This window comes from Sturnus vulgaris, chromosome 7 (assembly GCF_052056855.1).
Source record: "Sturnus vulgaris isolate bStuVul1 chromosome 7, bStuVul1.hap1, whole genome shotgun sequence".
Lineage (NCBI taxonomy): Eukaryota > Metazoa > Chordata > Aves > Passeriformes > Sturnidae > Sturnus > Sturnus vulgaris.
Window position 1 is genome coordinate 26108088 of NC_142249.1, and position 23467 is coordinate 26131554.

Consider the following 23467-nt stretch of genomic DNA (forward strand, 5'->3'; position numbering starts at 1 on the left):
TTCCTGCTAGGGTTCACCCTGGCACGAGGCACGTGGGGAACGTCGTGATCCGGGAGGGGGGCTGGGAAAAACTCATCTGCTTTGTTTTTAATGGAGCTAATTATCCCTGTGATTGCCCGCCAAAGAGAAAAAGGGGTGCAGGACCCCTGGCAGCTGCTGTCCATGTGGTTTGCTGCCAGCCTTCAGCCTTGCCTGCCTCTGGCTTCTGCCTGCACCCTGACTTTCTGGTTCTTTACACTGTTGATGTGGAGCAGTGCTTTTCTCTGTGTTTTAGCAGACCTGTTCCTCTCTATTCTTTACAGTTTTTGCTCTTGGGTTCCCCCTGCCCGTTTTTAAATGATGTGTAGATAGATTTTTGTGAAATTAAAACCTCTTTATTAACCCTCTATTGATTTGGAATCTTATTTCTGCTGGCTCTTGATGGGCATTGCACCTCCGCATCCCCTTTTGCATTGGGACTTTGCTCAGCTGCTTGGGAACATCCTGTGTGTGTTCAGTGCCCCTCAGCACATGTCCCTCCTGGCCCCCCTGAGAGAGGTATGTCCCAATGGGGGACATCTCAGTGCCTCTCAGCATCCCTGTAGAGCCCAAGTAGAAGGGAGATGGCCTCCTCGCCTCCTCGCTTCCTGAGTCCAAGGACAAATGAGCCCTGGTGTCTGTCCCCACAGGCACAGTGTCCCCTCCTTTACCTTTGGTACCACAGTATTTACTGCAGTTCAAGTGATAAGGGAAGGAGTGGCTCCAGCTGTATACTGGACCTTTAGCCCGGAGCTGCAGGTGCCAGGATGGGAGAGTCCTTGGCTCCCTGAGCATGCCCAGCCTCTGCATCACCTCTGAGCACAGCCAGGATAAAGGAAGGCCTGAGGATGAGGAGTTGAAGTCCTCCCCTGTGCTGCTGGTGTCCAGTCAACACCCGTGTCTCCCTGTGTGCCAGCTCTTAACCAAATAACCCCCATAGCTGGGCCTTGGGGTTGGAGGGGAGAGACCACAGCCCTATTTTCCGAACTGATTTTATTTAGTAAAGAGCTGGGATTGTCCTTGTGCCCAGGCTCCTGCCTTAGAACAGGCCTTTGTCCTTCTTGAGCTTCTGTTGTTTCCACAAGGGCAGGCTGCTGAAAGCATAGCGGTTCATGCCAAAAGCAGCCTGGAAATCCTCATCAGAGAGGTGGTCCTGGGGCCAGACAAAGGAGGCTGAGCTGAAGAAGGGGGGAGGGCTTTCCCTGTCTCCCCCTCCAGCAGCCCCTTGGCCTCATCTTACCTCCTTCCTGCTGGGATCCACACCCCGGGGCAGGTCCTCGGCTGAGGTGTTCACCAGCACATCCAAGGGAAAGATCTCCCTTTTGGAAGGGACAAGAGTAGTGGAGGCAGTGAAGACCTCTTGCGTGGATGTGAGCACCTGAATGGGGGGATGCAGAGTCACATCAGAGCCTGGCCCAGGGCTGGAGGCACCAGGCTGGCAGGTGCCTGCTCAGTGGAGGATCTGTCCTTGCAGCTCCTCCTGTCACCTGCCACGGGGGTGGGAGGGTTTTCTGTGCCCCTGCCCAGCCCAGCTGCCCTTCTCCTCCTGACACTTACTGAGGTGAGCTGTCCAAGGCTGCTCTCGTCACCCAGCTCAGCTCTCAGCGTCTCATAGGATTTCCTGTCCTGGGAAGGAGACAAAAGCGCTCAAGCCCCTCACCACACTCAGGGGTCAGGCAAGCTGCTGCCCACACCCTGAAGATGCTCCTGGGGCCAGACCCACATCTAGTCCCTTCTGCAAAGGGACTCCCTAGTCTTTCAAACCCTCTCCATGACTCACGTCCCAGTTGAGAGGGTCCCAGGCCAGGAACCAGCCGGTGAAGGTGGGGGGCTCGTAACCCTGCTTCACCACAATGATGGGGGTGTCGAGGTCACGCCCGCTGGGGTGGCTCCGCAGGTACTCCTGTGCCATCACTGCTGCTGCCTCCTTCTCTGACTCATTGGCGTCTTTCCCAATCCAGAAGAAAATCTGCAATAAAGTTACTGTGTCCACTTCTGGGGTGAGATGGAGCCCTCTGGGGCCATGGTTGGAGGCACATGGGCTCTGTCCACGGGGAAGGACACTGGGAGTCCATCCTCAGCATTCCTGAAGCAAGAAGGCTGGAAAAAAACATAATAGGGCCACATATTGGCAGGCTTCCAGCCTCCCATCCCACTGACTGTGGCTGATGCAGGTCCTCCAACCCCACGAACATCAGCTTGTGGGATCAAATGTCTGTCCCCCTCTCCATGCTCCTCCAGCTCACCTGGTCCCAAGTGTCCAGTAGGTAAACATCACTCTCCTCCAGGTCATCTTGGGTGAAGTCTATGATCTCCGTGGCCAAGAAGGTGCCTGTCTTGTTAGAGCACTCAAAGAGTCGAGGGGACACAGAGGGGTTCTCCTCCTGCAGCCTGAGAGGGGTTAATGTGATGGGAATGAGGCTCACCCTGCTTGGGGACTGGTGGCCCATCTTATCCCTGGGCATGGGTAGGGACAAGACTGGTACCTCTTGCTGCTGGCATACTGGGACTTGCCCCCCAGGGCCAGCCAGAACTCAGGTGGCTCCTGTCCTTCTGCAATCACTGGCTTCTCCATCTTGGAGATTATGTCAGCTACAGTCTTGGCCATCTCACGTTCATCCCCGCTGCAGCCCTGCCAAGCAAGCACAGCTGCTCCACCACGGGCCCAGGCCAAAGAGGAGGTAGGGACAGTTCTCTTGGAGGTGGCAACACCCATGCTGGTGCCCAGCAGTACCCACCTTCCCATACCAGAGGTAGCAGCAGCTGGGGGTTTTGAGCACAAAGACATCATTGGAGTTGAGGGAGGAGGCACGGACAGGCACCTCGAAGGCCTTGGTGTTGTACTCGTTGGTGCCATGCACTTGGAAGAGGCGGGTGGAGGGTGTGGGCGCCGTGCTGCCTGCCCGTGACGTGCCACCCTGGAGGGGGACAGGGACAGGAGGTCACCACTGGTGCCACAAGCTCACTCACCTGCCCATGGCTCAACATCCCTGTGCTTACCGAGTACACCACCATCTTGCCCTTGAAGATGGCCATCAGATGGGCTGGCTCCTTGCCCATGGTGACACGGATCTGCACAGGCTCGTTGTTGTACTTCTGGTCCAGGGCGACAGCTTGGTAGGCAGAGGCGGCCAGCTCATCTGGGCTGGCTTGGCGGCCCTGGATAAGGCAGAGGGGGCTCAGCACCCATCACAGCCCCCCTTGCCCTCTTGGGAAGAGGCAACTCTCATGCTGTTCCCAAGGAGCAGAGCACCCCCAGCCCAGGGAGGTACACCCCTGTCCCCCACTCATGGGGCAGTGACCTGGAGGTCTCACCTGCCAGATGTAGATGATGCGGTTCACCTTAGGCCCCACAAAATAGGTGTAGAGCACCAAGTAGCAATCCCCACCATAGAAATGGCCCAGCCACTTCTTCTCTACAGGCACCAGCTCATTGTCCTCCACACGCCAGACCTGGTGGGACAGAGATATATTGCTGTCAGAGCTGGTGCATCCTCCTGCCCTGCAGATCCTGGACCCCACAGTATGCCCTGGTATAGTAAAGGGGGTGCCTGAGAGGGTCCCACAATCTTCCATGGCTGCCCTACCTCCACTTCTCCAGATCCATCATCTACCATCTTCTGCTGGGCAGCCATCTGGGGCTTGGCATGCAGTGTGGTAGCGTCAAACTTCACCTGCTCCACCTTGGCTGTGGGGAAGGGCAGAAGGGTGAGCCAAATCCTTCAGGCCACAGGGGCTGCCCCCACAGCCTGTCCATCCCAATCCAAGAAGTCCTTCCACGCTGAAAGGAGACACTCACCCACTTTGCCCACGGTGTGGGTCTTGCCCAACCCACTGCTCTGGCTGGGGAGAGTCCATTTTTGGAAGAGCTGTCTGAAGACAGCTGACTCGGACCCATCATTCTCTGTTTCCACGCTGGTGCTGTCTGGATAGTTCTTGGCTTTGATGAAGCCCTAGTAGGATCCAAACACAGAGCATGGGCGTGGAGTGCCTGGCACCAGGGAGCAGTGAGGTTATCCCAGAACAAGCCCCTAACCAGCACTCACCAGCGCCCTGCTCATCGCCTGCTGCTTCTCCTCCTTGTTGGCATTCTTGCCCTTCCAGACGAAGATCCTGATACCCCCTTGATCAAGGATGTAGCAGTCCTTGAAGTAAGGGGCAACAATAAAAATTAGGACTTTAAGCAAGTCTACCAAATTCGGCTTCTGAAGGATTAAAGCTGCCAAGGAAATTGGGCACCCTCAAGCATCACATGGGTGACAGACCTCATGCAGGAGCATGTCTTGAGTGAGGGGTCGAACTGCCACCTCCTGTATGACCAGGTTCCCATTGGCATTGGAGACACTAACAGGAGAAAAAAAAATGAAAAAAGGCTTAGAAACTGGGTTGGAAAGCCCCATCCCAATTACAGGGTGGAGTGTCCCCTCCCTATCCTTTTCCTCAGCCAGATCATGATACAGGTGGTGCCCAGGGGCTCTCTTGCTGTGCCATGGTGGCACCCTGGTTTATAAGCTTGCCCTGCCAGGCAGCTCACTCATGGCCACAAAGGAGGGACAGAGGGGTGTCAGATGTTATGGGGCCACTGAGGGGCATTGCCACAGCATCTAAAGGTGATGCTTGCGCAAGCATCTCTATCAGGTATAAATCTTCTTGGCAACTGGGATTCCTCTTGCTCCAATGGCACTCAAAGGACTTATCCCATCCCTGCTGTGGCTTTGACCCTTCTTGGTGTCTGTCCATGGAGCTGGGAGTTGTGAGACACAGCAGAGGTGGCTGCTGGCTCCCTCTGGCACCATGGAAAATGCTCCTGGGCATAACCCAGCCCCAGCAACTCACTGGTAGAGCTTGAGGGAGGACTTGACTATCTGGTCCACTTTGTCATCAGGGATGGCCGGCTGGATGTTCCTCTTCTCACCCAGCACATGCTTAAGGACCTTCATGAGTTCTGGTGAGGCATCCTCATCCTCACCGTCCACTACGCCCACCTTGGCACGGCCCCCACGTTCCCGGTCCCGGATATCCTTGGCCAGGGTCATTGCCTGCAGCCAGGGGAGAAGGGATAAGCCCAGATGAGGGAGGGGGTGGGTGGTGACCCCCCTTCTTCCAAGAGGGAACCTTAGGACCCCCTGGCCATACTCTCAGCCTCTCGTTTCGGTTGCTCTCAGGGCCATTCCACTGGATGATGAGCTGGCCCAGGTCCAGCAGGAATACGTCTCCTCTGTTGAAGCTCTTCCAGCTCATCTCCACCTGCAGCAGGACAGGATTGGGAAGGGTGGGTGTCAAGCAGCAGAATGCCTGAATCCCCATGGCTCTGTAGTCCCTCTCACTCAGGAATATAAGCCTCCTGTATTCCTTCTCCCTACCCTCAGAGGGACTTTCTAGGGAGCAGTTGCTCCTAAGGCAAGGCAGCATCATCCCACACCGTGTGCCTTGCTTGAAGGCAGCTGTGTCTGGGGGGAGCTCTCCACACACCCCATGACTCACCTCTCCTGCCACCACATTCTTCTTGCCCTTCACATGCAGCAGTCGCTGGACGTTGTAGGTGTTTGTCTCCACATGCTTCATGCCTGAGGCCACCCCACCCTTCTTATAGCTGGGAGGGGACAGACATGGTGTCAGCTCTGGGTCCCCCTCCTCATACCACTGGGACCTCCCTCCCACCTCTGTGCAAAGGGAGATGTTCAGGGACCCCAACCCACACACGTGATAATGGATAGATGGAGCCCAGCTCCAGATTCTCCTTCTTCCTCCCCCACCTCACTGAGCCAGAGCTGTCTCCATCCCCACTGGGGATGTCTCCACAGGACCCCTCCCCACTGTCACCCCCATGGGAGCAGAATCCCAGGGGTGACTGACATACATGATTCCCTGCTTGAAGTAGGTACGGAAGGTCTCGCTCTCATGTCCCTGGACCTCGCGGTGCTGCACAGCCACTGAGCCCAGGTGCTCATCCATCTGGGTGGTATAGATTGCGGCCGCCCCCTGCTCATCCTGGCTTGACTCCTTGCCCAGCCAGTAGTGGATGTCGTAGCTGAAGTTGCTCCCAGATTTGCGCGTCTGCAGGACACCAGACCCCGCTAGAAGAGCCCCTATGTCCCCAGGCCACGCTGACCACAGACACCCCTCCCTGCACCCAGCCCCCTCAGGGCAGAGCCCGTTCCCAGCTCCCTGTGTGACCCCCGACTGCCCTACCGACAGTAGGACGTAGCAATCCCCCTCGTAGAAGTTGCCGTAGCTTTTGGTGGGCACTGGCACCATCTCCATGTTCTGCAGAAGGAAGGGACACATCAGCCCTGATGGGAAAACCCCCACCCCAGCCCCATGCACCCCACTGCCCCCAGCACTGAGACCTGCTGGGTTTAACCCTGGATGCTGCACTGAGACCCCCAAACCCAGGTACTGAGGACACAAAGGCAGGATCTTCCCTCCCAGAGACCCTCCCCAAGCAGCCCAATGATGGACCCCCGTCCCCACCTCAATTCGCCATATCTGGATGCCCGGCGTGGTCTTGTTCAGTGTCCTGGAGACTTTGGCGCTGAGCTCCACCATGGTGACAGGTACCACCAGCAAGGGGACCTGCCAGCATCGGCAACACCCTCGTTAACGGCAGGCAGTGTCATTAAGAGCTGGGACACAGCCAACCTGCTGTGCCATCTGCTTCCCTGCTTGCTCTGCAGAAAGCCCAGCTGTAAACCCCCCTGTACAGAGCTGCAAGAGGACCCCCAGCACCATGGTGTCAGGTCTGTGGGCACACAGGTGGGGCTGCCATCCCCTCTGCTTGGTTGACACTGCAGCTAATGGGTCCATACCAAGGTCCAGGTTGGAAAGGCACAGAGTCCTTTAAGTGCCCCAGTGCCCTGCCTTGTCTCCAAGCATGGGACAGGGCTGTGCAGAGCACCCAGAACGCAGCAGCCACAGCTGGGTGACACTGCTGTGTGGTGGCCTGTTCCTCCCCAGGACCAGCAGGAACTGGCCCTGTTTAGCCTTGTCCTGGCGTGGCTTGGAATGAAGTGGAACAGCATGACACACACACACAACAGATACACACACGCTGCCTGCTTCAGACCCCCTGCTTCCGAACCCCCAGCAGATGCATGTCCCCCAGGGTGGGCACATCCTGGCTCCATAGGGGTGCTGAGTGCCAGCACTGCTGAGGCTGTCCACAGCTGTCTCTACCAGGCTGACAGTGCTCCCCACAAGCAGACAGTGCCAGGCAAAGCCACCCTCTGTGCCCCAGATGGAGGCTGGCAGGGAGTACCAGCATTGCCCAGATGGAGGTCTCCGTTTCCCAGCCGTACAAAACCCCACCTAGCCCCACTGTGCTGCCCCACAAGCACCCACATGCCATCCCTCAGACCTAGGGTTTAGCATCCCCTGCAGCACAGCCCCAAGGTGGGGCTCAGGTGGGTCTCCAAGCCCATCCCCAGGCTAACCAGATGCCAGGAGTGATGATGGCCATGGGATGTGCTGTTGCCCCTATGCCCACCCTCTGTCCCCTCACCCTACCCCAAGCCCTCACCTTCCCTGCAGAGCTGGGTGCACAGGTGAGCCTACCTAGGCGGAGTGCTCAGGTGCCAGCACCCAGGAGACCTTTGTTCCCTCATGTCCCAGCCTTTGCCTACCATATAAGGGCAGGGACGGCCCAGAGTCAAGGTCCCCACAGCCCTCCAAGACTTTGTGGCACCTAAGAGCCCCGTTACTCATGGGGTGTTTCCCCCCAGATGCTATTGCACCCTGCCCACAGGGTAGTTTCTCTGCCTTCCCCAGGCCTCTTCCCCTCTTGGCCCTTGGTATTGAGTCCATGCTGAATTATTTTCTTTTGCACTCCACCAAAAAGAAACTCCATAAAGTGATACCAATGAGTTGGACCAGGACACAGAGATGGGACATGGGACTGGGGCTTGAGGGGACAGGACAGGACATAAAGTGGTGGCACGGCTAAGCCCAACGCCCTGTCCTATGCCCCCAATCCCAAGGTATCTGATGATGCCCTTCATGTTGGCAGAGACGAGAAGGGACTGAAGTGGCTCCCAGGCCCGAAGGTTGTTTTGGGGAATGACCACGGCGTCCGTAAAGGTGGGAGGGGCAGATGGCAGCAGCAGGAACGTCTCCCGGCTTCCTGTCCCACTCTTATCTCTTCCCAGCCCTGCGGAATTGCTGCAGCTTTATCTTGGCTGCCCTGCTGAGCCAGCATGCCAAAAGCACTGCGGGCATCCTGCAACCCTGGCCTGGGCTGCAGCGAGCCCCAAATCCTGCTGACGATCCCCCCTCCCAGCAAGGCTCCCCGAAGTGATGACGAGGGCTGAACCAGAACAGGGGGCGTGTCAGCCACAAACAAGGGGGGGTCCTGATGCCACAGGGGTGGGCTCTGCTCTGCCCTCCACTCCCTCGGTCCCCAAAGCCTCCTCACCCTGCCACCCAGCTCCTACCTCCTGCACCCGACACGAGTGTCGCCGTGGACCCCTTACCTGGGTGCAGAACCCCAGTGGGACTGTGTTGGGTGGGGTGGAACACCCGGGCGGATGCTGCTGCCCTCTGCTCGGTGGCCGTGTCCCAGGGCTGAGTCCGTCTGTGTGGTACAGGGCTAGGGGACCCCACGCTGGCCCCAGAGGGCTCACCCCCTCCCCGAGCCCCCCAGCCGGGCCACTAATGAACTCCGTAATTAGTGCAGCCATCAGGGAGGACAGAGACTTCGTTAATGAGAGGAGGCACAGGGCCAACGAGGGCACGGGGGAGGGGGGCAGCTGAGAGACATTCCCCCCAGGAACCCAGTGCCTGCAAGTGACAGCAGGCTAACTGAGATGGCGGGAGGAGATGTCACAAGTTGTCTCCCAGGTACCCCCCAAACTATATGGGGAAGGCCTGAGACCTTATTTGGAGCAAACTCATTTGAAGTCTCAAAGCTGGGAGGAGTCACAGCCTATGGGTAAATTTACCCCCTCCAAGTTAAGGGGCAGGATACCCATTCCTATGGCACCAGGGGCCTTTTCCCAGGAGGAGGGGGAAGGAGTTTGGATGGAGGTGCCAGGTCAGCCTGGGATGGCTGTCCTAGAGTGTAAGGGTGTCCCCTTGGCACCAGGCAAGGGGTGACACCTCAACCCTGCAATCCAAAGATGCTTCCCCAGCCTGACCTGCAGCTTCCCCGGCTCCCAGGGGACTCAGGGGATTCCGGGGGCTCCGTGTCCCCTGCGCTGCGCAGGGCTACCAGCGACACACACCTGATATATACCCGTGCCCACACATGAACACACTCAGGACTACTCTTTCCAAGATGGTGTGACAGCTTTAATCACATGAAGGCACTTGGATCTGGTACCCCAGCCCTCCCCAGCCCCCCACGCTGCCTCTGCATCCCCCAGACCTCCCAAGGGTGCCCAGGGCAGGGACTGTACTCCTCGGGTGCCACAGCACCCACAGGCACTCTGGGCAGCGGCTGTGCTGGCGCCCTTTGACTTGTCTAATATAAAGTGCTGAGTTCAGCCCTCCTGGCAGGGCAGGACGAGGCTCGGGGCTGGCAGGGACCCAGAGGGCTATGCTGCACCACCCTCCATCCCACCCCCCAGCACAGGGCAGGGGGGGTGGGTGGGGCTGGGGGGACCCCTGCTTACCCTCAGCATGCGGAGCAGGGCAGTGCCGGCAGGAGCCGGCTGAACAGCACCGGAAAGCTAAAACCCTTTCACACCCACCCCCCCAAATACTGCCCCGCTCCCTTTGCTGGCACAGTGGTAAAAAGGCACCCATGATTTTTTGGGAAACTGTTGCTTTTCCCTCTAAAAACATATGAGGCATTGTCCATATTGTGACATTAAAAAAGGCCTGGCTGAGCTCAGCCCCCCCAGAAAAACCCTCCCTGAGAGCCCCCAAACCCTCAAAGCTGGGGGACACCCTGGCACAAGTCCAACCCCACAGGGGTCAGGGTAACCCTAGGCTATGGGGGGGCTGCAGTGTCCCCCAGCCCCTCCCAGCTGGGGGACCAGGGCTGGGGTAAGGCTGGGAGGGGCACATTAAGGCTGGTATGGGGGTCCCTCTCTCCCAGGAGTGGCAGCCTTTGGTGAAGCTGCAGATGGATACGGGGTAGGGGGTGTGCTCCCCCGCCACAGGAGAGGACCCTTCTGTTGGAGAACAGAGTGGCTCCCAGTGACACAGTGTAACTGGAGAGGAGGGGAGGCCATTACCCCCAAAACGAGAAGAAACCGAGGTTGGAGGGGGTAAATAGAGAGCCCCTCCCAGGCACAACCCTTGCAGGGCTATGGGGGAACAGAGACACGGTGTCCCAAGGCACGTGGGAGGCATTTGTGCCCAGGGGCTCTGCCTGGGCTGCCTCTGCAAAACACAACCCCTAGGTGGGGGCAGCAGGCATGAAGAGGCAAGGATATGCTCCCCTCGAGGTGATCAGCTGCACCCAGGGGAGTTAAGGGTATGGTGGCAGCCCTATGCACCAAGGCCAGTAAGACTCCCTGCTTTTTTGGAGGGCGACCAGGCGTTAACCTGCCCTGTAGCCTCGGAAGATAGGGGCCAAGGGCTGCCAGCCTCCCAGCAGGCAGAGTCTGGATGGAGGGATCTAGTCCTCTCAAAGGCAGTGGAAAGCAGCAGCTGCTGACCCCACCCCTCCTCCCCAGTCGGGGGACAGAGGGGAAAAGGACCTGAGAACCGTTTGGTGGAAGGAGGACACAGGTTGGGGGGGAAGGGAGCTGGACAGTGGGGGAGGATGGGACCCCCTCCAATAGGTCCTCAGCACAGCAAGGCAGTGGGTCACCCATGGCCCCCCTTCTCTGAGAGGGGGGGCACCCAGTTCCTGACGGGGGCACCCACATGTTCCACCACCAGCAGGCACAGAGGGTACCCGCACCCACCAGGGCTGGGGAGGATGATGCGGGGCACACCGGGACTGTCCCTCCCCCAGAATAAGGCACCTGGCTCCCCCGGTGGTGCCCCTTTGCAGCACCCGGAGGGTGGGGGGCCATTAGCTGTTAGTCCGCTGCTTCTTGAGCACTGCGTACACGTCCTCCACCTTGCTGAGCCTCTCGAAGAAGGGCAGCAGGTCCAGCAGTTCTGTGTCTGCCATGTTATCGAACCAGGAGGCTACCGGCACCTGCAGGTGGCACAGGGGACAGTGCTGATAGAGGGTCCTCCACCACATCACCTCTGCAGCCCACCCAGCCCTGCCCTGTGGGTACGTACGGCGTTATCAGGGTGGAAGATGTAGGATGCGGGCGAGTTGTCCACGATGATGATTCGGCGCAGGTCACGGCCCAGGCGGCTCAGGTCCTTCACGTAGTTGCCACGATGGAAAACACAGGATTCCCGGAAAAGTCGTGCCCGGAAAGCCCCCCATTTATCCAACAGGTCAGCCACAGGGTCTGCATACTACAGGCACAGGAGGGGGGTCACTATGACACACCACACCACCCTGCCCACCCCACAGTGAAAATGGCACCCAGCTATCCACTGGTGCCAGATCTCACTGTGCCTCAGTTTCCCTGGCCAGTTCCTTGGAGGGCCAGGTAGGGAGTGTGGGTACACAGGGGACAAGAGGCCAGTGATGCCTGCAGGTGGGCAGTCAAGGGAGCTGTGCCACTCAGAGGGTGACTGAGAAGGGGTGGGCGATGCCAGGGCAGGTCAAGGGCACCCACCTTGGCCAGGCTGGCAGTGAAGAGCACACACTCGAAGAGCTCACCCATGCGCTGTAGGAACTCGTCCACGTGTGGCCGCTTGAGCACGTACACCTGTGGGCACGGACAGAGGGCAGCACGCTCCTGGCACCAGCTACAGCTCACCCAGCACCCCCATGTCCTCCCCAGGGGACACCTGTGTCACCACACCCAGCCAGCTCCCTGGCTGCACCTCATGGGAGCTGCCTGTGTGGGCTGGGGGATGCCAAGGCCCCACAGGATTTGTCCAGGGTGAAGTGTCTGACCGGCTCCAGAGCCAAGTAACCGAGAACAGGCTGACTGCCCAGACCACAGCCTATCCTGGATTACTTGAAACAGGGGCTGGCCACTGCAGGAGAGCACCGTGCCAGGAAGCCCCTCACCTCCTTGCCCTGTGAAAATAGGGGCACCCACCTCTGCCCCACAACGTGCCAAAGCTGCCACACTGACACCTCCCATTACCCCTTGGTGCAGAGCACTAGGATGGCTCCGGGTCCCCGGGGAGGTGGAATGATGCCACCCTCCCACGAGGCACCTACCCCCCTGTTACCTGGTGCATGATGCCATCGATTTCCACGGGAATGATGAAGTCAGCGTTGTTCACTGGCTGGGGAAGGGCACACCAGGATGAGCACTGGGCACGCCAGGCACCCCCTGCCCAAATGCTGCCTGCCCTCTGCTCACTATGCACCCCTGCCAGCCCCACAGCCCCCTCACAGGGACACCCCAACTGACACAGCCAGGCTGTGCTGGCTGCTGGGCATCACTTTGTGGGAAAAGGGTGGCAGAGCAGGTGGGGGAGCGTGTGGCAAGAGGTGTGGGGTGGGCCAGGGTGTCCCCCACCTTGAAGGAGCTATGCACCAGGGTCTCATCCAGGTCGATGACCACGCAGAGCTTGCTGGCGTCCTGCGGCTTGATCTCGGGCAGGAGGTGCTTGACAGCAGCCTGCAGCAGGGGGACACGGCTCAGCAGGGTAGCAGCAGAGCGGCCAGAGGGGGGCACTGGGAGAAGTGACTGCTCACCCCCCAATTCTGGCTACACAGGGGAGGCACAGGGGATGGTAGCCCATTCCCACCAGTGCCAGGCTGGGGTGTGGGGTTACCTTGGGCAGTGCCCCGTTCTCCTCCACCAGCAGTGGTGCACCAGTGGTGCCAGTGCAGGGCTCCCCTTCATCGCGGCACAGGCAGCAGAAGAGGGACTGGAGAATGCTGCGACTTCGAGGCTTCTTGGCAGGGGTCTGGGTACCTGCGGGAGGGCAGAAGGGGGGTGAAGGGTACCCCAGGGATACTCTCAGCACAGCTCTGAGACAGGTTCGGGTGTTGCCCCAGAGCCCCCGTGCCCTAATCAGACCCGGACACCCATCCGGTCGCCTTTCCTGTCCTGCCAACGGTGCCAGGGCAGTATCGCTGACACAAGTGCTTGGTGACCCCCCACAGCCTCTCACCCGGCACATCCCACTCCACGAGTGACCCCCGTGGGCCCCTTTGCGTGGCCAGACACCCTACAGCAAGGGCACAGGGCTGAGCCCGGGGGCAGCCGTGGGTCCGGGGCCGATCCCCGATCGGGGACCCGCACAGCCCCACTCGGGGGGGCTGGTGACCATGGGGGCGGGGCCACCCTAGGGAGGCGGGGCTTACGCCCGTTTCTTTCCCCGCCTCCAGACAACTCCCTGGTCTCATTGGCCGACTCGAGTGCACTGGAGGCGAGAGGCCAATCAAGGCGAAGCGCCCGCCTCTGGGCGCCGTTCCCGCGGTCCCCATTGGCGGAGCGAGGGGAAACTGAGGCAGAGGGGCTGCCCCTGCCCACCCCGTGCCCCAGGGGCAGCGCGACGGCTCCAGCCCCAGCCCCACCGCTCCCGGGGCCGGCTCCTGCCGCAGCTCGGGCCGGGGCTGCACCCCGCCCTGGCAATGCCCCTCTTCGGGCGGGACAGGGCCCCGAGCCCTGTAGCGAGGAGCTCCTGCCCCACGGGCTCCCACGTTTGCTCCTCTCAGCCCTGGCAGCTTCCCAGGCCAGGGGAACGAACAGCGGCCCCCGACAAAGCCCCTTCGCGAGGTGAAGGGGACGCGGGGAACGGGAAGCAGGCATGCAGCGGGGCGCTCGGCGCCCTTCCTGCCTCAGTTTCCCCGCCGGCGCTGCGCGCACTCCTCGCCGGCTCCGGAGGAAACAGCGCAGATAATCCGAGCAACGCCCCGAGCCTTCCAGGGCACCATTGGGCTGCGAGGGGGCCGGAGCACGGCCCCCCGCGCCCGGGCGGGTGCAGACAGCTCCGCTCGCCCCGAACTGTAGCCCCAGCGCATCTCCCCGGCCCCGGGCTGCGGGATGCACGGGGGCGGGCTGAGGCGGCGCGCAGCTCATCACACCCTCCGGGAGCAGCCCCAGCAGGCCCCCAAGCCCCCGGGGACCTCCCCCTCTCCACTCTCCCGCACAGGAAGGCGTCCCCCTCCGCGTTACCTTTCTCCTGAAGCGGGGCGCTCCCCTCCTCCCTGCTAACCTGGGCGATGATGGACTGGTGCTCCATGGGCGCCGGGGAGGGGGGTGGGAGGGGGCGGCCCCCCCCGGCGCGGCCCCCGGGGGGGGAGGCGGGGCGGGGGCCGGCGGCGGCGCGGGGCGGCGGGCGCGGGAGCGGCGCCGCGGAGGAAACTTTGTTACAACATGGAGTTTCCTCCGCCCGGGCTGGGGCTGCAAACATGGATCCCGGGCGCGGTTTCAAGGAACCCCTTAAAAGGGCAACGACGGCGGGGGGGCCCTCCTCCTTCTCCCTCCTCCTTCTCCCTCCTCCTCCTCCTCCCTCCTCCCGGCACCCGCGCCGCCCGGGAGGAGTGGGGTCCCCGCCAAACCGCGACTGGGACCGAGACGGGGAGTGTTGTGTGGTTTGGCTGGGAAGGACCCCCCCCCCCTTGTTCCATGGTGACCGTGCAGGGGTCCCCGACACCCCAGCGGGCTGTCCCATACTCTCCCGCCCCGACTGGGAGAGCATGGAGAGGGGGATCAGTCCTGCTGTCACCCCCAATCCAGCTGGCAGCCCGGGGATCCCTCTGCAGCTACTCCCGGAACATGAACACGTCCCCCCATGCTGGTGTCCCCTGGACTAGCGGCTCAAGGCTGGGGGCTCCCCATTGCCCCCCGAGGGCACATCTGGCATTGCCTGCACAGACCAGCGGTTCGGGACAACAGGTGCTGGGGGGCTGCACCAATAACCGCCGCCTTTTCCCATCGTTCCGTCTTTCTCCTGCAATCCCCCAATTATTTGGGCAATTAATAAGTCTATATTATCATTACATATACTTTCCCTTACAATTCCTTCCTTCGTGCCTTCGGCGGGGAAAGGGGGCTATTTCCAGGCGCTTTCTGAAAAGCGACTCTTGACGGGAGCTTGTGGATGGCACAAGTGCCTCAGAGGAAACCCGCCCCCCAAGCCCCTCAAGTGCAGCATCATCCAGCCCCCTCCCCTCGCTAGCCCTGCGTGGCTCTGCCGGGGCAGCCTCTCACCGCTGTGCCCCCCAGCCCCGCCCAGAGGGGACCTGTCCCAGTCAGTATCCTCGCTAGCTCGCTGGTAGGAGATGCTGTGCGCGCTGTCAGCGCTGCCTCGAGGGTGCAGCAGGTTAGAAATTTCCCATCTGAGCTCATTTGAAATCTTTCCACCTCTCCCCCTGCCGTTTGGGAACTTCGGGAGCTGAGATCGCCTTTTCCGGCCCAGCAGGGACCAGGGCACTGGTGAGGCAGAGATGCAGGCGGTGCAGACCCCGGTTACCGCTCTATCCCCCGGGGCTGAGCCGACATGGCACGGTGGGGGCAGCCCTGGGAAACAGCGCTGGAAGGGGACCCGTCCCACCTTCCAGCGTGGGGCACAAGGGGACATGACACGTGCCCACAGGTGACCGCGCCGGGAAATGGGGTCCGGGATTGGGAGGTGCCCCCACAGGGAACTCTGGCAGTACAAAAGCCGGTTTACACCTGCAGTTCCCGCACTCTCGGCTCCACGTGGAACATCCTGGCACCAGGTGCCCCCGGGGAGCCGTGGCAGGGACCAGCTGCTGTTGGGAACCGGGACACTGCATCCTGCCACCAGCTCTGATGGTGGGCATCAGTCGTGCCTCAGTTTCGCTGCCCCTCCACAGAACGGCAGCCGGCTCCCACATCAGGCAGCCACCACTGCCTCCTGGCCCAGCAGGAGGAAAGGGAAGAAAGAGTCTGTGCTTCCTCAGCTCTCTGTTTTGGGCTGACTTCTGTGCTCCTTTAGCCCAGGTGGAACTGGACAGGATGTCATCCCCAGCATCTGGCTGGACTGGGCTGCTGGGGGATGCTGCTCTCTGTGAGGACAGCTGCAGAGCCCACACACCGGTCCCCTCCAGGACCCCATCCCTTTGGCTACATTCTCCTCCCTCCCTGTTAAGTCCAGCAAGGCTCTGTTAATCCTCCAATTAATGCAATTAGAAAAGTCTCTGGGCCAATGCCTGCAGCGGTAGTTGGAGCACCACTTCCAGTTCCACTGCTTGCTTGAGGGCAGATTGGGCAGCCGGGGAGCTCAGGGAGATACTGTCCCTGTCCTGGGGCTGTGGGACAGGCCAGGAGTAGGTAGAGCCCTGCTTGATTGTTTGGGCTGCAAGGTACGGGCACAAAGCAGATTTCTCTGTCCCACCCCACTGCTCCTAGACTGGGGTCCCTGTTCTCCAACCTAGCCCTGACCCTGGTAGCTCTGCCCCACCAAGAGCTGCCCCATGGCCAAGGGACCACAGAGATAGGTTTTGGAGTGGGACACCCTCATCAGGATTGGGTAGAGGCAGGTGACCCTGGGCTATGGGTCCTCTGGGTTGCAGGTCCCAGCTGGACAACAGCAAATCCCACGGGCATAACCCCGCAGACCCCAGCCTTCCGCCCGCTGAAGACCACCCCGATGCCCCCCTACCCCTTGGTGACTCGCCCCAAGGCTTGTACCCCCGGGCAGGTGCACCCCGAGCTAGAGGCGTCTCCTGCTCCTCCTCCTATGGCTCGGGTCGGCTGCACCCCCGGAGGAGGGGGGAGCCCCCGCCTTTCGGTGGGCCCCACAGCTCTGGCCCCTCCTTCAAGCAGCCAGAGGCCGGGCCAACGCGGAGGCGGAGGGGAGGCACCGCCCCACTCCGTCCGCCATCGCCCTTTTAAGGAAGGGGACATTCTTCACATAAACAAGCGCGGCCCCCGGGAGCAAGGGGGGGTCCCTTCCCGGAGTGGGGGGCACGGGCTTGGGGGGGGGCGTCCGGCCCCCAAAATTTCCCCCTTCAGCACCCGGCCGGCGTGGGTCGGGAAGTGGGATTTTGGGATGGGGGGCCCTGGGGAGAGGGGGGAGCCTTGAAACAGCCAGGGAGCGTCTCGCAAGTGCGGACCGCGGCGGGGGCCGAAGCGCGGTGGGACCCCCCCCCCCCGCTACCCGCGGTGCGCGGCCGAGGAGGGAGCCACGGCCGCCCTCGGGGAGAGCCCGAGCGCCTTCGCATCCGCATCCGGCAGCACCGGCAGGCGGGAAACGGGGCATCCGGGGCGGGGAGGGCGCGGTGGGGCTCCCCACTGCCCCAGTCCCCCCGGAGAATGCAAAAAGCTGGCGCTGAGTCCCCCGCGCCGCCACGGCCACGTGTTGGCAACCCCGCCCACTCCCCCGCCCGGGGCAAAGGGGCCGTCCCCGGGGTGCGGGTGGGCCTAGGGGGTCCCCGCCCCACAGCGGGACCATGCAGCCGCAGCGAGGCCGAGGCCAGGTTACAAACACGCCGTTTATCAGCATCCCTCCTCCCCCCGAGTTTCGGAGCCCCCCGTGGGGATGGGGCCGGTCCCGGGCGGTGGGGGGTGGTTAGCGGTCCCCGCGGTAATTAGCGGTCCCCGGCAGAGATTAGCGGTCCCGGGGGCCGGCTGTTCCCGGCAATAATGAGCAGGGGAAGTCTCCGACGCAGCTCATTCACTGAAGCGTCTGTGCCAAGGGCTGGGAGAACTTCCCGCTGCTATTCCACTCCCCTCGCATCGAGCCTGGACCAGCACCCCGGAACTGGCGGGCGTTGGGGATGGGAAGAAGCGCTGAGCTCTGAGATCTTGGGGGGGAGGTCTGCCGATCTGTTCACCCTTTCCTTGCTGGGTTAATCTCTGGCTAAATCATGCCCGGACTCGGAGTGGTAGCAAATCTGTGTCCGATGTGAAGAGGCCGCGCTGGGCAGGGACGTGGGGATAATAAGCAGGGATGGAATCTCTCACCATGTGCCTGTCGGGTCGAGGGCGAGACCAAAATTGAACCGGCTGTGGTGGCCTCGGGCCAGGAACCGGGCTCCATGCGCGATGCTGCATGTCCAGATCTGCAGGGACAAAGAGGACAGGTCGATGAACACCCACCAGGGACACTGTCCCGCCCCTATCCCGCGGTGCCAGCCCTACCAGGTAGGCGACGAAAGCCACGTAGGCAGCCAGTAGCAGGCCCAGGGGAATGTAGTACTCCAGGCCATGTAGTGTTGGCAAAAAGTCCACCACGAAGTAAATGTTGATGGCGCAGACCAGCCCCGTGATGAGGGTCATCAGCACCTTCCCTGGGCTGCAAGTAGGGCAGTGGGCATCAGTGCCACGGCAGGGCCCCCACCCTGTGCGCCACTGGCACAGAGGGCTGAGGGAACTCAGTTTGTAGGTTAACCAGACCCCAACTGCAAACATCTCTGCACCCCACAGGTATATTTCACCCCTTGGTGAGGTTCTAGGTATGGACTTAGGCCACCTTCCAAATCCAGGGCTGGCAGTGCCAGGAGGATGCTTAGGGTGCAGGGGTGCCCATGGAACCAGATGTGTCATTGGGAGGAGGATGACGAGGATAGTAATGGTGTCTGTTCTGCTCTGGCTGCCCTGGGCAGGTGGGAATGAACATACCCCTCCAATGTCCATACACTAATTGCCCCATGGCATGGTTTGGGGGCAGGATAGGCCAAAGGGAAGGTGCCTGCAGCCAGAGCTCCCCACTGTGCCTCCCCGTGACCTGGCACTCACAGGCTGTTGCTGAAATCCTGCATGAGCGGGTGCAGGCTGGTGAAGGTGAGGACAGGCAGGACGGCAAAAGGCAGCTGAAAGGAGAGAGGGATGAGGACATCATGGCTGCCAGGCTAGGGTGTTTGGGCGCAGGTGATGCCCTCCCACCTCCTTACCAGGATGCTCTGCAGGACGTTGAGCAGGTCATTCATGCCTGTGAGGTGGGTGACATCCTTGAAAGCAGCCACGAAGACAGTGGGCAGGATGGCAAAGGAGCGGGTGAAGAGCACCCGGGTGAAGCGAGACCAGCGGAGCTGCAGGAAGCCCTGGAACACGGCAGAACCTGCACCCTCGCTGTGCCTGGGGCACCCTGTCGGGGTGACCCACTAAACCCTGGCTGGGAGGAACATGGGGGGCATTTCCCCCTCATTCGTGCCCGGACACTGAGCGGGCTCTTGCAGGGCTGCCGGGCCCCACTAGGTGTCAGCTCCGACTCATTAACAGAGGATCTAATTAATTAGGGAAACATTGTGTGGGGCATCCACAGGGTGCAGTGGGTGGGCACTGTCTCCATCCCACCTCCTGGGGAACAGGGACACTGGTGGTAGCAAGCTGCCACCCACCAGATCCCCGCAGGAAAGGTGGGCAATTAACTCTTTCACATACTCCTCGGGGAGTGTGTTCCCATAGAACTCCTCCACCCAGGGCCCACCTGTGATTTCCCTGCTCTCAGCCCCTCCGTGTGGGGGCAAGGGCCAGCATCATTATCTCTACCTCCATGACGAACTGCCCTGCGTAAGTCCCAGTCATTGTAGAGCTCTGTCCTGCTGCCAGGATCCCGATGCCCCAGATGTACAATGCCGCTGCTCCAAAATAGCAGCCCAGGATGACGCCCTGTGTAGGGACACTCCAGTGGGCACCCTGAAGTGTCCCGTACCCCAGGCATTCCCATCAGCTCCCAGCTTTCTAGTGAGGTTATAACCATCCCCAGCCCCAGGGGATGATAGGGAGAGTAATACATCCCCCAGATGGGAATGGATGCTCACTGAGCACAGCCTGGAGCCACTCACCCCCTGGTAGATATCCACAGAGACTGTCTTGTTGTTGATGGGGAAGATGCTGGCATAGTGACTGATGCTGCTGTTGATGCACTTGTTGTACTGTAAGGCATGGCAGGCACGAGTGTGAGAGCCAACCAGCAGCTCCCACAGACACAGGGGGATCCCCACACGTCACATCTCAGGGAATGTGAACTTGCAGTCCTCAGGGGATGCTCGTCCTGCCCATGCCCACAGCTGGGCACAGCAGTCATCTCCCTGTGGACATGAGGTGACACTCACCACATCCTCATTTCGCTGGTGGTAGAAAGCCTCACCGAAGACAGCCATGACAAAGAGGTTGATGAGGAAGGAGACAAAGAGGGCCAGGCAGGACTCGATCAGGAAATACATATTGGCCTCCTGCACTGCCTCCTTCTTGGACCGGTCGATCTCCCGTGTCTGGGCATGGCCAGTGACATGGGTGTCACAGGGTCACGTGAGCACCCCTGTCCCACAGCCAGGACCAGCTGGTCCACACCAACTGTACCCTGAGGCACCCTGGCAGAACAGTGCCCATGGCAGTGCCTTGATCTCACCTTGACCAAGGAGGAGTGGAGGAAGATGTTATGGGGCATAATGATGGCGCCAATGATGCCCATGGCCTGCAGCAGCTCCTTTCGCCCGCAGCCTGGGCAGTTGGGCAGGAAAATGCCCTTCAGCACCTCCACCTGCCCTGGCCTCACCACCACGTACTGGGAAGCAGCGAGAAGGGGCACTGTGAGCTGCCACCCTACTACCACAGGCTGGTAGCAGTGGGGACGCCGTGTGGTGGCGTCCCCTGCCAGCCTTGCAGGAAAAGGGTTGTCCCCCAGCTCCCCCCTTCACCTCATAGCCAAAGGTCAGGGCCATTATGGTGATGAGGAGGCCGAAGAAAGCCTCCAGTTTGCGGAGCCCTAGAGAGGTCAAGATATGGGGTGGAACAGAGCAGGGGACACCGGTGCCACATGGGCACCAGGGCTGCCTGAGTGACAGCACCCCCAGCCCTCATCCTGGCACTCACCGTACTTATCAAAGAAGAGGAAGAAGAGGGTGTCCACGATGGTGATAAGGACCCCACCCCAGAGGGGGATGCTGCAGGATGGCCAGGGGTGGGGTTAGATACATGGCCCTCTGTGGAGGAGGGCTGTGGGGGGGCTGGGGGTCCCTGTGGGGCAGCTCACCGGCCAGCTGAGAGCAGGCTGAAAGCAATGGCTGTCCCGATCACCTCCTGCATGTCAGAGCCAATGATGGCGATCTCAATCATGAGCCAGAGCAGCACACGGGGCACCTGTAGGGGACAGGGCACCATGAGGTGCCTGAGCCCACAGTGGCACATAGCTCTGGGCAAGCTGGCACAGCATCCTGGGTGCAAATACCTGTCTCCAGGCTGTAGCAGGCCACCCAGAGCAGCATGAGGACCCCAGAACCCCTCTCAGCTTCTTTCACAACACAATCTCAGGATGAAAGATGGATGCTAAATTTGAGTCTGTTCTCCCCCTCCTCATCCCTCAAGTGAGAGTTGAGGATAGAACCCATCTGTCTAGGTATGGGGGGTTTGAGGGAGGTGGGGCAGAGGGATGCATCCAACCCTCCTTTTGGGGACCTGTCATTCAGCCAGCCAAGGAGATCCTTGCCACTTGACACTTAGATGGGACCCTTAACTCCCCCCCTCTCCTGCGTCATGTGATCCCTCCCCTCAAGCCTCCCAACTTTCTGCCCCAACACGCCCAGGCTTTCCTGCGTCTCGGCTTCGCGTTGCTGCTCCGAAGCCTGGGCTCACTCCCGCGGGGGACGCTCTCATGTGTCCCCAGGTCACACCAGGACACTGAAGTAGCTGCTTACCGCTTCTCACCCTGGGCCCCTGTACTGCAGGGGTATGGGTTTGGGGAGCCCCTGAGAGAGGCAGATCTCTCTCAGCATCTTCCTGCTCCTCTCTAGCCCTGCAAGTCCCTGGCAGGACTGTCACCAGCCCAGGCACAGGGTCTGCCCCAGACTGTGACCCCCAAGGGCCTCCCCTTAGGGTAACAGAGGTAGCAAATAGAGGTACCTTCTCACCTTAGGGTAACAGAGGTAGCAAATAGAGGTACCTTCTCACCTTAGGGTAATAGAGGTAGCAAATCTCGGCCAGGTCCTTCCCGGTCACCACTCCTAGACGGATGGCCAGGCGCTGGCACAGCAGCCCCAGGACAGTGGCCCACAGCAGCACCCACAGCAGCTGGGGGACAGGAGGGAGGGAGGCAGTAGGGGCTGGGTAGTGGGCAGGATCTGGCCGCCCGGGGGTCCCCAGTTCAACCAGGATTGCAGGGAAGAGAGGGGGTACAGGTGCTCTCCCAGGCCAGTCAGAGGGGTGCCTTCCTGGGTGCCCTCTCCCTGTGCCAAGGGCCCCCTGTGTCCTTCCTTCCCGGGCTGGGGAAGCCACTGCCGTGGGCAGCCGTTGGCGCTGGAGAGGTTACGAAACCCCCGCGGGCTTCCTGAGCCGGAGCCCAGCTCACCTTAAATCCCGCCAGTGCCCCGCCTTGCAGGTCTGACTCCACATTGCCTGGGTCCAAGTACGCGATGCTCATGAGGAAGCCGGGACCGGTGAAAGCCCAGAGTTTCCTAAAGCTGAACCCAGTCTGGGACAAGGCAGCAGGTCAGAGCCGGGAGCTGCCGTTCAAAACCAGTGTCTCCTAATTGCACATCCAGTCCCCTTTAGCTCAGTGCTGCCCGCATGGATATGTTTAGGATATGGAGGTAATTTTCCTGACAGTTTTGGAGACGGAACTGCTGCCCCCAGCCTGTCCCTGTTAGCAGAAGTGCTGGAGGGGCAGTGACCCCCGTCTCACCCATTGGACAGTGATTTCCAGGGCAGTCTCAGGGCCGTCAGGCACTATTAATTGCACTCCATGGGATTCCAGTGCTGTCCTCCGCTTTTGCTCTTGACTAGGGCATACCATTCCTTCCCCTTTGTTCCACTGCCCCGAGACCAGACGAGGATGGCCGGGGGCTAGTGGGGTGCAAGCAGCTTTGGGGAGCCCCACTGGGCTCATCCGTGGGTGGCCCAGGATGTGTGTGACCAGTGGGGTGATCCTTGCAGCTGGGTAGCACCTTGCCCCATTGTATCAGTTTCTCCATCTGGAAAGCTTTAAGCTTGGTAACACTCAACCTAGGGCTGTGACTTGCCTGAGCTGGGTCTGGGGTGCTGGGGGCATGTCCTCAGAGCATGACCAAGGCACATAATCCCCACTGTAGTGGCCCTTTGCGTCCCCACCTCCAGCTCCCTGCAGCACTGTCCCGCTCCCCCGCCCTCCCTGAGACAGCCTTGCAGTGCTTACCCCGCTGCCCTTGGGTATGCTGATGAGCTCATCCAGGTAGGTCTGGTTCTGAGTACCACGGCGGTGTGGGGGCATGGGGCTCCTGCCAGTGCTGCAACTCTGCTCTTGGCCCCTGTTCAGGGACTTGGTGAGGCCTGGGGGGGACAAGAAAGAGGAGGGGAGGTGGAAGCCTGCCAGGAGGACAAGGACACTGGTGGGCTGGTAGCCCTGGTACCAACTTCCTCCAGTCCCACCTGACCCTACCTGATGAACCCCATGAGGGACAAGCACCAGTTTTCCAGGGGGGCCATGAGGATGGCTACATGGGATCTATCAAAAGCTACCCAAAGGGATCAGATGCCACGTTCAACTCACGTGTCCCTAAAACCCCATGTCTCATCCCTGTCTTCACCTCTCCAAGAGCCAAGTGCATTTCTGGGCAGCAGAGACAGGAGCGGACTCT

The 23467-nt window shown here is 60.7% G+C and overlaps 3 protein-coding genes across 3 annotated transcripts; all 3 read right to left on the minus strand.

The window, feature by feature from the left end:
- Positions 1-996: 996 nt before the first annotated feature.
- Positions 997-8603, minus strand: VIL1 (villin 1). The gene is made up of 20 exons (XM_088168211.1): positions 8487-8603; positions 6493-6594; positions 6211-6285; positions 5879-6075; positions 5503-5611; positions 5155-5265; positions 4855-5057; positions 4284-4362; positions 4065-4163; positions 3818-3971; positions 3606-3706; positions 3334-3471; positions 3019-3177; positions 2757-2936; positions 2505-2650; positions 2265-2409; positions 1799-1987; positions 1576-1644; positions 1259-1396; positions 997-1171 (listed from the first exon to the last, which is right to left on the minus strand). Exons 2-20 carry the CDS (start codon positions 6565-6567, stop codon positions 1058-1060), a joined length of 2481 nt encoding a protein of 826 aa, XP_088024337.1. The 5' UTR covers positions 6568-6594; positions 8487-8603; the 3' UTR covers positions 997-1057.
- Positions 8604-10840: 2237 nt separating this feature from the next.
- CTDSP1 (CTD small phosphatase 1) lies at positions 10841-14358 on the minus strand. The gene is made up of 7 exons (XM_014888109.2): positions 14121-14358; positions 12772-12914; positions 12513-12614; positions 12220-12276; positions 11652-11744; positions 11200-11385; positions 10841-11110 (listed from the first exon to the last, which is right to left on the minus strand). The coding sequence occupies exons 1-7, from the start codon at positions 14356-14358 to the stop codon at positions 10982-10984; spliced, it is 948 nt and encodes a 315-aa protein (XP_014743595.2). The 3' UTR covers positions 10841-10981.
- A 3031-nt stretch (positions 14359-17389) lies between these two features.
- On the minus strand, positions 17390-23316 carry SLC11A1 (solute carrier family 11 member 1). Its single transcript, XM_014888116.2, has 14 exons — positions 23026-23316; positions 22204-22326; positions 21807-21926; positions 20893-20999; positions 20733-20803; positions 20558-20625; positions 20269-20424; positions 19973-20131; positions 19703-19792; positions 19407-19526; positions 18809-18958; positions 18654-18727; positions 18057-18210; positions 17390-17977 (listed from the first exon to the last, which is right to left on the minus strand). Exons 1-14 carry the CDS (start codon positions 23098-23100, stop codon positions 17876-17878), a joined length of 1569 nt encoding a protein of 522 aa, XP_014743602.2. The 5' UTR covers positions 23101-23316; the 3' UTR covers positions 17390-17875.
- Positions 23317-23467: the final 151 nt, after the last annotated feature.